The following is a 12,931-nucleotide window of genomic DNA, read 5'->3' as shown; positions in this document are numbered from 1 at the left end:
GGCCAAAGTAGAAATGGAATCTTCTCCCTTTAAAAAATTTTTTTCTTCTGTTTTTCTGATAGACTTTTGTGGCCCATTTGTAACCTCAACCACTCCTCCATTAGGAAGCTCATAGCTGAATTTGCTACCCACTTTTTATGATTTGGGTATATTAACTTTATTCCAGGCTTTACTCTTCTGTTCGTACTTTCTTTGACTTATGTACTTATTTTATCACATTATATTATTTGTATTTTTTTCTGCCACTTAAACAGCCAGATATCGCTTCTCAGCCTTTTGGCTAAGATCATGTGTAAACAGCCAGATAGTGTGTAGTCAGTTTTGCTATAACATGACATATGTATTCCTAAAAGTGACTGTGCTGTGCAGTGATATGTAGTAAAACCACAGGGCTTATTAGAGAAATGGGGTTATGGAAATAAAATTGAAAAAGGATAGAAATCTAATAAAAGACATAGTAGAGTTTTACACATGTTAAGTGGTTAAGAAATACTAAATAGTGGAATAAATACAGCATTTTATTTGAAGAAGACCTGAAGTTTGTGGAAGGGGGCCCACTTCAACAAATAACTCATTGAAGTGTTGAAATTTGTGAGTTACTATGAAGGTAGAAGGAAGGTGATCTGAAATAGGATGGAAATTGTAACACCAAAAGGGATGAGTCTGATAACACGAGATGAACTGAGATAGCTGGTAGATACATGCATTTTGAGTATGGCTTGGTTCGTTTGGCTTGGTTGCCGTTTTCGTTATTCACCTAGTGTTTCTTTCTGAATGAAATTATGCAAAAATGAAAGTGACATTCGCATTATACTCATATTATCCCCTAATATATCAATTGAATTGGAACAAATTTGCTTTTGCCAAATAACCCTTATAGGAGAACTGACTATATAAATAAGTACATATCTTGGAGAAAGGGATTAACTTTTTGTCAAAGAATGTGTTGTCATCACTACCTGTTTTTACATTATTCGCATTAAGTTACTGAATAGTCCAAATGATCACAATATTTTTTTACAGGAAACTACATTCTTAATTATGTGGCATCACAACCCAAGCTGGCTCCCTTTGTCATCCAAGCTCTAATTCAAGTCATTGCTAAAATTACTAAATTGGGGTGGTTTGAGATTCAGAAAGACCAGTTTGTCTTCAGAGAAATTATTGCTGATGTGAAGAAGTTTCTTCAGGTAAGAAGGCATTATTACATTATAAGAGCATCAGTAGTTGTTTTTTTGGTTTAGAAAACTGCTTTTCTTAAAGTTAAATGGTTTGTTTTGTGGCTACCAGAACCATATTAATTATGGTTTATTATTTATCCTCTGGAGCCTGTATTTTTTATTGCCAGGAAAAGAGGATCATGTCATATAACTTCCAAACCAGAAGAATGCAAATTATAATGTTTTATAATTTCAAAAATATATGTTGTCATTTGTAACCACGTGTGTCTTTGTATTGCATATATGCAAAACATGTATATAATGTTTTTCATGTATTATCTAATTTAATGCTAATTGCATCTCTGTGAAGGGAATTACATTTTGTAAATGAGAAGACTGAGGCTTAGAAAAGTTAGGTAATTTGTATAGGATTGCATAGTGATCTAGTAAAGCATAGCACTCGTACTTCAACAGGTTTTCTAAAGATATATATATTTAAAAATTTTTTACATTATACATTGAGTCATACTAAATTCTCAAGAATGTTTTTAACGTAAATGATTAAAGTTATAACATACTCACATTTAACTTACACAAATTCAGGTATTTGGACTGAAAAAAAAAAAAGAAAGAAAGAAAAGAAAAAAGAAAAGCAAGAAGACACTAATTTAAACTGTGCCAGTGATTCCACTTGCCATTCCACATAGTATTTTATGTTGTGGGGTGTGATATGGGAAACTTAAATCTGCTCTTTTCTGTTCCTGTATGCCTCTTAGGATGACCACCATGCCCTGCTCAGTATGATTCAGCTATTTAAAGATACATACTTTTTCATGCAAATGTTATCCCTAATCGCAAGAAAAGTACCTTAGTTGGTGCTCTGCTGAAGAAGCAGTGATCTGTTACAGTTCTCAAGGAAAAACTGGCAGTTTGGATTAATAGATGTTCAGTGTTGGTTTATTGGCAATTAGGGGGCTGTTTGGACTTTCTGAGATGTTATTGCTTATACAGTAACTGTCAGATTTAATCCCTATGTAAGATGTAACTCCGTCGTACATTGTAATGCTAGAAACCTCAGAATATGAAACACTAGACTATTCTGCTTCTCTTTTATTCGTATTGTTAAAATCCTGTTTAACAAATATTTGATTATCTAAAATATCACAAGAATAAGTGTATTTTTAGCCCTGAGGAGATCTGCTGTGGGACAGAGGGATAGTTTATTCAGTGACACATGAGTTTCTCACTTTATAGTTGTGCATATAATTTTGACTAACAATAGCACCCCTCTCTTGTCCTTTACTAAGATTGTACACAGCTCATCAAGAATCCACACACACACTCACTGTAAACAAGAATAGACTTCAGAGTTCTTTTAAAATAAAATCAAGGTTGAAAACTGAATGAAATGAAATCATTCTTGTTGGCTAACATTTCTCAAGCTCCCTTTTCAATGGCTGATAAGTTGAGCTTAAGTTGGGCTTTAGTGTGCTTTTGTCAGTTTTGGAAGACCAGAAGAAACAGAAAATGTTTTCTCTTCAAAGTTTATTACAGTATCACGAAAAAAGCACTTGCTTTCTGGGCATATGACTTAACCTAACCTTCAGTCATGAGAAAGACAACTGACTTAGTGTTTTAGTACTCTAAAATAGTACTGCATAGTTCCTTTGGGTAATAACAGCTTCTGTGAATTTTGTACTAAAAATTATTTTAAGTTTGTTAAATTTTTAATGGCCTGAAATTTTGTATATCTTCTTTTCTCTGTTATCGTAACCTTATTGCTGCCATACTTCTAACATTTATATGCCTCCTTTCTACATACATACCCAGGAGATACTACTGTCATCTAGGACAGTGCTATTCAGATTGCTGGTTCACAGCAAGATAAGGGGTTTATGTCAGAATGTAAATCAACGTGGTGCTTCCGTCATCAAGAGAGACTTGCTATGAAAAATATGCCAGCTGAACTAAACAGTGTACTTAGTGACTTATCTGTTTTATATTTTGGTGCAAACTCTTTTGTCATGGACCAGTATCAAACCATTCTCAGATTAGAATCCAATTTGCAGACTACCAGCAGATTCATGGACTAACAGTTGATCAGGGAACGACATGTTAAGGAGCATTGGCCTGGTTTACACAGAAGATGGATGCTTCAGTAATGTGAAATCTGTAGTTTATCATAGAGTTCCGATTGTCCTAAAGGGCCATAAAGAATTAAAATGCAAAAATTGGACTTCCCTGGTTGGGCAGTGGTTAAGAATCCACCTGCCAATGCAGGGGATACGGGTTCGATCCCTGGTCCAGGAAGATCCCACATGCCACGGAGCAACTAAGCCCGTGCACCACAACTACTGAGCCTGTGCTCTAGAGTCCACGTGCTGCAACTACTGAGCCCACGTGCCGCAACTACTGAAGCCCGCGCGCCTAGGGCCCATGCTCCACAACGAGAGAAGCCACCGCAATGAAAAGCCTGCGCACCACAACAAAGAGTAGCCCCCGCTCGGTGCAGCTAGAGAAAGCCCGTGCACAGCAACAAAGACCCAGTGCAGTCAAAAAAAAAAAAAGCAAAAATTATGGATGTTTCTTTTATTTTTTTATTCTGAGATAATTTGAATTTAGTTACACCTAGTGACCCAGTGTTAGTGAAATTCTGTGATAGTTAGAAGGAATGACCAGCTATAAAATTAAGACTTGAAAAGTGTATCATCTGTATTGCTTTCTTAAAATTATTATACTGTAATTGGATGTTAGATTTTTTTATTTTCATACTTCCAATGTGATTTTGCAGTTGAGTAATTTGTTAGTAATGTGCATATAAAATCTGAATTTTGATTTGAAGGAAATTATTGAGATTAAATTGGAAGCTGATTACATTAAAACATCATACTGTATTGATAGTCATGTATTTACTCAGTGCATTGGGCAGTTCACAAGCCTTCATTATAGATCCTTAGTAAATGCATATACATGCACTATTAAATAATATTAAAAGGGCGTAAGTGATCTTATCTGGTATTAGGTTGAGGGATTTAAATTAGTTCCTAAGTTATTAATTATTTACTGAATGCATCTATCTTCAAGCAAATTTACAGAGCTAAAAATTGTTTTTTGTTCTTTCTTATTTGTGGTCTTATGAAAAGGATTAAACTACACTCCTGTATTTTGAGGTTTAGTTTATTGTAAGTCCTACATGCTGAAAACATTTTATAGAGTATCATGCAGTTCTAAGGTAGGTGAGCTTTTTTCCCATTCAACTCTATACCTAAATTTATCCTTCAAAAAAATGAGCTTGACATTATTTTTATTTGTGGACCTCATAGTGATTTTTCTATATATTTTAATAGATCTATTTTAAGAAAATGTGATGTTTCAGTATTTAATTACTTGTAAATGTTACCTGGTTTACACATTAAGAACCAATCATTTGTCTCCATTTAGGCTAAACTTGTTTTTTTCTCCAAAGGGTACTGTGGAGCACTGCATAATAGGAGTAATAATCCTCTCAGAATTGACTCAGGAAATGAACCTGGTAAGCCTTTCCATCTAATGGTGACGTGAAGTTTGCTAGGTAATGTCATTTCTTTGATGTAAAATCTTTGTGTGGCTTAAAACTCTGAATAAGCAAGTCTTTTTTTGGGGGGGGATGTGTCTATTTTATTGGTGGGATAATCAAGTATTGGAACACTTTTATTGTTACTAAAAATGACAGTAACAATATAAAGTACTACAAAGAACAGGAAATTAGACACGGTCCTCTCTCCATAGCAATTGGAGGATCGTCCTTTTATCCTCTGTATATATAGTAGTATACTAATCGTAAAAATAAATTATACGCAAAAGTGGAACAAGCCTTTATTTGCTTACACATTAAAGACAAGCAGTTTAGCAGTTTGGTAAATTGATTCTCGATAATGGATACACAGCATGACTCAACAAAGAACAGGATACTTGGCACTTTGCTACTTGTTAGCATGGGTTTCACCCATACAAGGAGAGTTTGCAGAAGCTATACTTACCCCCCACCAACGCCTTTATGAACTCAGCAGCTGAGCACATCCTCACCTGCTCCTGTTCATTTTTGTATTTAACATGGTTCTAAACAGAACAAAAGTAGAAGTTGGGTTTTACATGGAATAATGTTACAATAAAGGGGAATGTATTGTTTATATTTAAGAACTTTTATCATCTTTTTTTTAAATTGAAGTACAGTTGGCGTACAATATTAGTTTCAGGTGTATAACATAAGGATTTGACATTTATACATATATATATATATGTGAATTGATCACATAAGTCTAGTAACCACGTGTCACCAAAGTTATTAAAATATTATAGACTATATTCCTCATGCTGTACATTATATCCCCGAGACTTATTTATTTTATAACTGGAAGTTTGTACCTATTAATCTTCTATTTCATCCAGCCCCCAGCCCCCTCCTCTCTGGCAACCACCAGTTTGTTCTCTGTATCTGTGAGTCTTCCTGTTTTGTTTTCTAGATTCCACATATAAGTGAAATCAGATGGTATTTGTCTTTCTCTATCTGACTTATTTCACTTAGCATAATACCTTCTAGGTCCACCCATGTTATTGCAGACAGCATGATTTCATTCTTTTTTAATGACTGAGTAATTCCATTGTGTGTATTTATACTACATACTCTATTCATTGATCTATTGATAGACACTTAGGTAGCTTCCATATCTTGGCTATTGTAATTGATGTTGCAGTGAACATAGGGGTGCATATATCTTTTTGAATTAGTGTTTTTGTTTTCTTTGGATAAATACCCAGAAGTGGAATTGCTGGATCATATGGTAGTGCTATTAGGTTCTCCAAAAAAAAAAAATATCTTATGGAAAAACCCAAACAAACTTTTTGCCCAACCCAATCTTTTTAATTTTTTGAGGACCTTCCAGACTATTTTCCATAGCAGCCATACTAATTTACATTCCCACCAACAGTGTGCAAGGGTGCCCTTTTTGCCAGGTCCTTGCCAATACTTATTTGTTGTCTATTTAATAATAGCCGTTCTGAAAGACGTGAGGTGATATCTCACTGTGGTTTTGATTTGAATTTCCCTGAGGATTAGTGATATTGAACATTTTTTCATATGTCTGTTGGCCTTCCGTGTGTTTTCCTTAGAACAATGTCTATTCAGGTCCTCTGCCTATTTTTTATTCAGATTTTTTTTTGATACTGAGGGTAGGGAAGTTTTCAGCAATTATGGCTTCAAATACATTCTGTGCTCTTTTCTTTCTCTCTTCTCCTTCTGGGACCCCTATAATAATGCAAATGTTAGTATGCTTGTTGTCTTAGAGGTCCCTTAAGCTATCCTCATTTTTTTAAAACTCTTTTCTTTTTGCAGTTCCAATTGGGTTATTTTGACTACCCTGTCTTCCAGATTGCTGATCCATTCCTTTGCTTCCTCTAGTCTGCTGTTGATTCCCTCTAGTATATTTTTCATTTCAGTTATTGTATTCTTCAGTTCTTATTGGTTCTTTTTTATGTTTTCTATTTCTTTGTTGAAGTTCTCACTGAGTTCATCCATTTGTTTCCCGATTTTGGTGAGCATCTTTATCACTTACTTTGAACTCTTTATCTGGTAAGTTGCTTATCTCCATTTTGTTTAGTTCCTTTCCTGGGGTTTTGTCTGATTCTTTCAATTGGAAGGTATTCCTTTGCCTCCTCATTTTGTCTGACTCTCTGTGTTTGTTTCTATGTAGTAGGTGTATCAGCTACATCTCCTGGTCTTCAAACAGTGGTCTTAACGTAAAAGGGGTTCTGTGGGGCCCGGTGGTACCCTCTCCCTGGTCACCAGAGCCGGGTGCTCCAGGTGCTCCTCCTCCTTTGTGTGGGCTGTGTGTGCCCTCCTGTTGTGGTTGGGCCAAGATTGCTGCAGGCGTACTGGTTGTCGGGGCTGGTCCCGGCCCACCTGGCTGAGAGGTCTGGCTCTGAGTGCTGCAGGTGGGCTGATGTGCTGATCTGTGGTTTTCTCGTTGTCTCATCTCAGGAAGCACATGATTTGATTTGTTACATCACTAATGATGTTCACTTTGGTCACTTGACTAAGATGGTCTCTACCAGGCTTCTCTAATTGTACATTTATTCTTTTCCCCTTTGTAAATAATGAGTATTTTGTGGGCAGGTAGTTTAAGACTCTGAAAATACCTTATTCCTCATTAAACTTTTAATTTATTCATTTATTATTTCTATCAGTTTGGATTCCTGGTTTCTAACTTTGTTTAATAGGTTATAGTTTGTTACTTACATTATATTTTGGTGCCCAAATTTTCCCAAATTTGGCCATTAGGAACCCTTTCAGGCTAGCATCTCTGTTCATTTGACATTTATTCACCACCCTTTGAACATTTTCTTACTTTCTGTCACAAGATGTTCCATGCTTATCTTGTGTAGAACTAGGTACCTTTTGAAGAAAGCTTCAAGCTCTGAAGTGTGATTTTGACTTTGTATGGTAAAAAATACATGGCTTCTGTGGAGACATTTTACTTAGCCTAATTTTAGAGCATTAACAACTTCAACTAGCATTTCTTAAGTACTTCTGAACCAGGCAATGGGGAGATCTACAATGCATAATGAAAATCAAATATAATTGTCAAATGTGAGCCAGGTAAATTCATGTAGGGTCAATAACAGGATGTATCTTCTAAGAAAAAGATCTAAACTTGAGGTTTCTTAAAAATTTAGAATTATATGTTACCATGCTTTTGTAGAAGCTAAGTCTAGTATTCCTGCAGTATATTCAAAATATAATCATCAAGAAGTAAAATATCCTTTGCCTACATGGTAGAGACATAGTTATGCAGTAGAAAATGGATGATAATCCCTCTTATCAAAAAAATTGGATATCTAAATAAATAACCCAAGTGGAATATGCATGTATGCCTTGAAGATAACTCTGAAATAACACCTGGATTTGTGTTTTAGCTCTATTGCCTACTGCTTTGTCCAAACTTCTTAATGTCTTTAAACTTACATATCACTATCTGTAAAGCAATCATGACACTTTCCTTGGGTCTTATTAAGATTAGATAAGTTACTAGCACAGGTCCTAGTACATACAAGTACTCAGTAAACCCAAGGTTCTTCCCTCAGTGTTATAGATATGGTGTGCCTGTGAGCTTTAATTTTCTTGTATGTGAAAAGAGAATAATACATATCTCACAGGTTCGTTTTGAGGATTTAGTGAAATAATATGTGAAGAGTACATAAGTTGAGATTATAATGCTGTATGCTATTATTAATTTGTATTAAGGAGAAATTTTTATATATTGAGGGAAACTGAAGAGACAGACCAATTGAAGGAGAGAGAGATGGACGTTTGATTTAAAAGAAGGAAAAAAAAAAAAAAAAAAAGAAGGGGGAAATGCTGGAAATGCTAACTCGAATCTTACATAGTGGGTAGAGATTCCAGTAACTGCTTTCTGTAATCACTTTGGGCTTCTGTTATGTTTCATGTTTCTATAAGTAAATGTGGTATTTAAGTATAATATGATGGAGCTTAGGAAGTGTCAGATAATCAATTTTGATCTCACTACTTTTTTCACATCTATAAATATCAGGAAGGAAAATGGTTTATTTTCATCTTTCAGATACCAAAAGGAATGCTATAGCCACTGTAGCCTGTGGTATTAATAATTGTTTGGGTATCAGATTTCAGCTTTGTTTGCTGTTTCCTAGTGATAAATGGAAATATTAATGGTACTAATAGTATAGTTTTTGCCATATTATATTTTAGATTAGAGGCTCAAGAACTAGTCTTAGTAAACTTATTCTTAAAAATTATTTTTTATTAACTAATAAAATATTCAGGGGGAATATACTGTGATGTAGTAAATCAAATTTATGATTATTTATAATTTCTGCCTTGGTTTTTTTTTTTAGAATATCAAAATACATGAATCAGTGACATATCTGATATATATAGAAATATCACTTTCATATAGAAGAATCTTCTGTAACTGATTCAGTTTGCTGATTCACAGAATGTTAGAATTTGAGGATTATCTCAGAGATTTCCCATTTTATAGGTGGAGCCTGAGGAACAGGGAAGCTGTTACTTGCCTAATGTGAAATATGATACATGACTCAGGAGTTGTTTTCTAATTATTTATTTTATTTTCTAATCTGTGTTTATATTGCCTCTGAAAGTATGATCAAATCTGCTTTTCAATTTTGGCATCAGTATAGTTTGTAGAGAGAGCACTGAATTAAAACAATACAGAAACTTGGGTTCTAGTCGTGGCTCTGCCATTATTAGCTCTTTGAGTAACCTTAAACAAATCACTTATACTAGTAGATTTTTAAAAGCTCTTTTAGCTCTATACTTTATGATTCTTTAATCATTATTTTCATTCCTTTTCTTACATAGTAAATTTTTGCTTTGCTGTTTGGCAAGTCTGGTTAAATAAATTCATCTTGAACTTTTTAGGTTGATTATTCTAGACCTTCAGCAAAACACAGGAAAATAGCTACCTCATTTCGTGACACTTCTCTTAAAGACATTTTAGTGCTAGCATGCTCTCTTCTAAAAGAGGTAAGTTACTTAATAATTCAGCATCCTGTTTCAGAAGAATTTCAGATGAATTCCCCTGTGCCCATTTAATTTAAGTACAAATTAATTTGCACAAATCTATAAGCGGTTCCAAAAAATTCACTTTTATTTAGTCGGGATATAATAAAGTAAGATCCAAAGGGAATTTAGTAACTTGTCTTTAGACAGTAGTTTCATCATCTTCCTACCGTAGATTACTTATTACAGAAGCTATTTGAGACTTAGTTTCTGAATTGCCCTGCCCATATTTTAATGGGGTGCAGATGAACAATGAAATGACGGCAAGTTTTCCTAATTCATCATTTCTCAATATTTTTTCAGAGTTGAGCCAAGATAGTTGACTTTAATAATTTCTTTAGGAAATAATATTTTCCCGTTTGCTACTTAGTGCCCTATTGAACATTAGTATGTTCATAGTATGAGTCATAATTATATTGTGTTCTCTTGTAATATAGGGACTCCCTCATTCTACTCAAGCTTGTTAATTGGTGTAGTAGAGCATTTCCCAAAGTATGTTCCACTAATCACTAGTTTCTACTTATTTAAATTCTGTGATATAGTAACATGGTAACTGCCACACTAGGCCAGACTGAAAGTTCCTCTATTTAAAAATTTTTCTTTTAGTATGAAAAATTTTAACATATATACAAGAAGATCGAATAGTATGATAAACTCCCTTAGACCCAGCAACCAGATAAGCATTAACAACTCGTGACCAATCTTGTTTCATCTCTATGAACTAACTAACCACTTTATTTCTTTCTGTGTTTTTCATGAAGCAGAATCCCAAGCTTCTTATCATTTCCTCCACAAATATTTCACATTGTATCTCTAGGAGATATAATCTGTTCTGGTTGTGTCAGAATGAACATTTTGAGGGGGTCGGGATTGTTCTCCAGGAGCTTGTGAGTGTCCTCCCACATTCAAACAGCTCTGAGAACCTTTGTTAGCTGAATGTGTATCGTTTATGCATGAAGCTCCCCTACTTTTTCTTGAAGAATATTGTATTTTCCGCTTGTTCCAATTGCTTCTTTGAGCTAACAAATCCTGTACATTTATACATTTGTGCTGTGTAAAGTATTTGTCCTAAAGTTACTTCCTACAACTTTAGAAGGTGATCTCCAGTATGCAGTTAAATATGAAAGGTTTTAACCCCATTTTACAAGATTAAATTTGAAAATTTAATCTATTATTGTAGATTTTTGTTGATAGTGATATTACAGTTTTTTTCTGATATATACAACATAACTATGAAAATTCTTTTTTTTTTTAACTAATTTTAATTTGGAACTGAAGAATTATTTAAGTTAGTTGACTAAAATTCTTTTAATTGACATACGTCATAATGTTTCATTTGACTCTGAACCTCTTTCAGGTGTTGGCCAAGCCTTTAAACCTTCAGGATCAAGGTCAACAAAACCTAGTAATGCAAGTCTTGAAACTGGTCCTCAACTGCCTTAACTTTGACTTCATTGGCAGTTCAGCAGATGAATCTGCAGATGATCTTTGCACAGTACAGATTCCAACAACTTGGAGAACAAGTAAGAAAAAAGTTTAGTGTAAGGAATGGTCAACATAAAATACACAGGATTAGCAGTATAGTTGCTTTATGTGCAATTATCTCTGTTTTTTACTTGGCAATCAAAAAGTTCAAAAAAATTTGTAACCTAAGGTAGCTGCTGATACCCAATGTTGAAATCTGTTTTCCTCAGTTCATATCATAGTAACCTCTGTATTTTGATTTTGGAAAAAAGAAAAGACAACTCTAGAGTTGGAGGATGACAAGTTTAGGTGGGGAAATGAAGAGCTCTGTTTTGAAATTTTCAGATAAACAGTAGGAGAGGATATAACACTTGGCAGGAGATATCAACATATTTTTCAAAGTTATAAAGAGAATGAATTAGAGTAGCTAACTTAGCAGAGCAGAATTGCAATTTACTTTGTTACAGAGAAGGACACCAATAAAGAGCAAACTCACTTGCTCTCACACATCCCAGAAAGATGATGGCAATAGGGCTTTCCTATTGAAGTCAGAGGTAGGGAATTGGGCTGAAAGGACTTGGTAGAAAGTCTATGTTCTGCACAAACACCCTCGGGATCTTCTCTACCACCTCTGTGCAGCTCTGTGACTGCCCTTTTCCCTTCCTTCCCTATGTGTACTTCCCTCTAGATTCCCAAGACCAGAGCTTTTTTCTCTTGAGAAATTAAACTGGAGAGGTTTCTCATTCAGGGGTATCAGATATAGTAGAGAAACACCATACATTTGGTGAAAACTTCTAATATGGAAGTCAGAGACTAAAAGAAACAATTAAAAGGGACTTTGTATCTTGATAGTAGTGATGAATGCATGAACCAGCACATGTAGTAAAAATTGCACAGACTAAATACACATACACACACACACACGAGTACATGTAAAACTGGGAAAGCCAAATAAGATTGGTGGATTGGATTTTATCAGTGTGCCTTCTTGATTGTGATATTGTGCTTTAGTTTTGTAAGAACTTACCATTTGGGGAAATGGGGTAAACAATACATGGATCTCTCTGTATTATTTCTTGCAACTGCATATAAATCTAATTATCTCAAGAAATCTTTTTTTAAAAAGGGAGAGTTAGTAGAAACAGAGACAAAGTGAAGAGTCGAAGTAAATTTCAAAAAGTTTTAATTACTATCCTCAGAGAGATAAGAAAAGGTAGTGCATTCCTGAAACATGAATAGGATATTGTTTCAAAAACGGAAGTTAAGACAGTGTTCCAGATATACAAATTGCCCAAATAAAACATTCAGTAAAAGAATTGGAAGATAAAGCTAAGGAAATATCCCAGAAAGTAGAACAAAAAAAGCAAGAAGAGATTTGATAGAAAAAATGCAAGAATATTAAAGCGTGAAACTAGGAAGCTTGACATCTGACTATTAGGAGTTCAAGAAAGGACAGGAAAAAACAGAAGGCAATTTGCAAACAATACCAAAAAAAAATTCTCAGCAATGAGATACATAAATTTTCACATTGAAAGATCCCATAAGTACCCAACATAATGAATGAAAAAAAATACACTAAGCTTCATAATCATGACATTTCAGAATAACAAGGACAAAGAGAACCTAAAATCTACCGGAAAGAAAGTCACCTACAAAGGATTGGGATCAAGAATGGTATTAGAGGGCTTCCCTGGTGGCGCGGTGGTTGAGA

The 12,931-nt window shown here is 34.5% G+C and overlaps 1 protein-coding gene across 7 annotated transcripts in view; it reads left to right on the top strand.

Moving 5' to 3' along the window:
• Positions 1–12,931, top strand: part of RANBP17 (RAN binding protein 17) — a 313,454-nt gene that overhangs the window by 18,178 nt on the left and 282,345 nt on the right. For 6 of the 7 annotated variants that reach the window (XR_003428271.1, XM_027084318.1, XM_027084317.1 and 3 more), the window contains 4 exons: positions 1,024–1,190; positions 4,627–4,692; positions 9,616–9,720; positions 11,114–11,279. Coding sequence is in view for 6 of the 7 variants with exons in the window: in XM_027084318.1 (XP_026940119.1) it covers positions 1,024–1,190; positions 4,627–4,692; positions 9,616–9,720; positions 11,114–11,279 (504 nt within the window). In the remaining variant the exon portion in view is untranslated. The remainder of the gene's footprint in view (positions 1–1,023; positions 1,191–4,626; positions 4,693–9,615; positions 9,721–11,113; positions 11,280–12,931) is intronic. The other variant, XM_027084320.1, reaches the window with a different exon arrangement.

The sequence above is a fragment of the Aethalodelphis obliquidens genome, unplaced genomic scaffold (assembly GCF_003676395.1).
Source record: "Aethalodelphis obliquidens isolate GAN/ISIS:26980383/991018 unplaced genomic scaffold, ASM367639v1 scaffold52, whole genome shotgun sequence".
NCBI lineage: Eukaryota > Metazoa > Chordata > Mammalia > Artiodactyla > Delphinidae > Aethalodelphis > Aethalodelphis obliquidens.
Note: the sequence above shows the minus strand (reverse complement) of the source record. Positions and strands in the feature narration are given on the sequence as shown.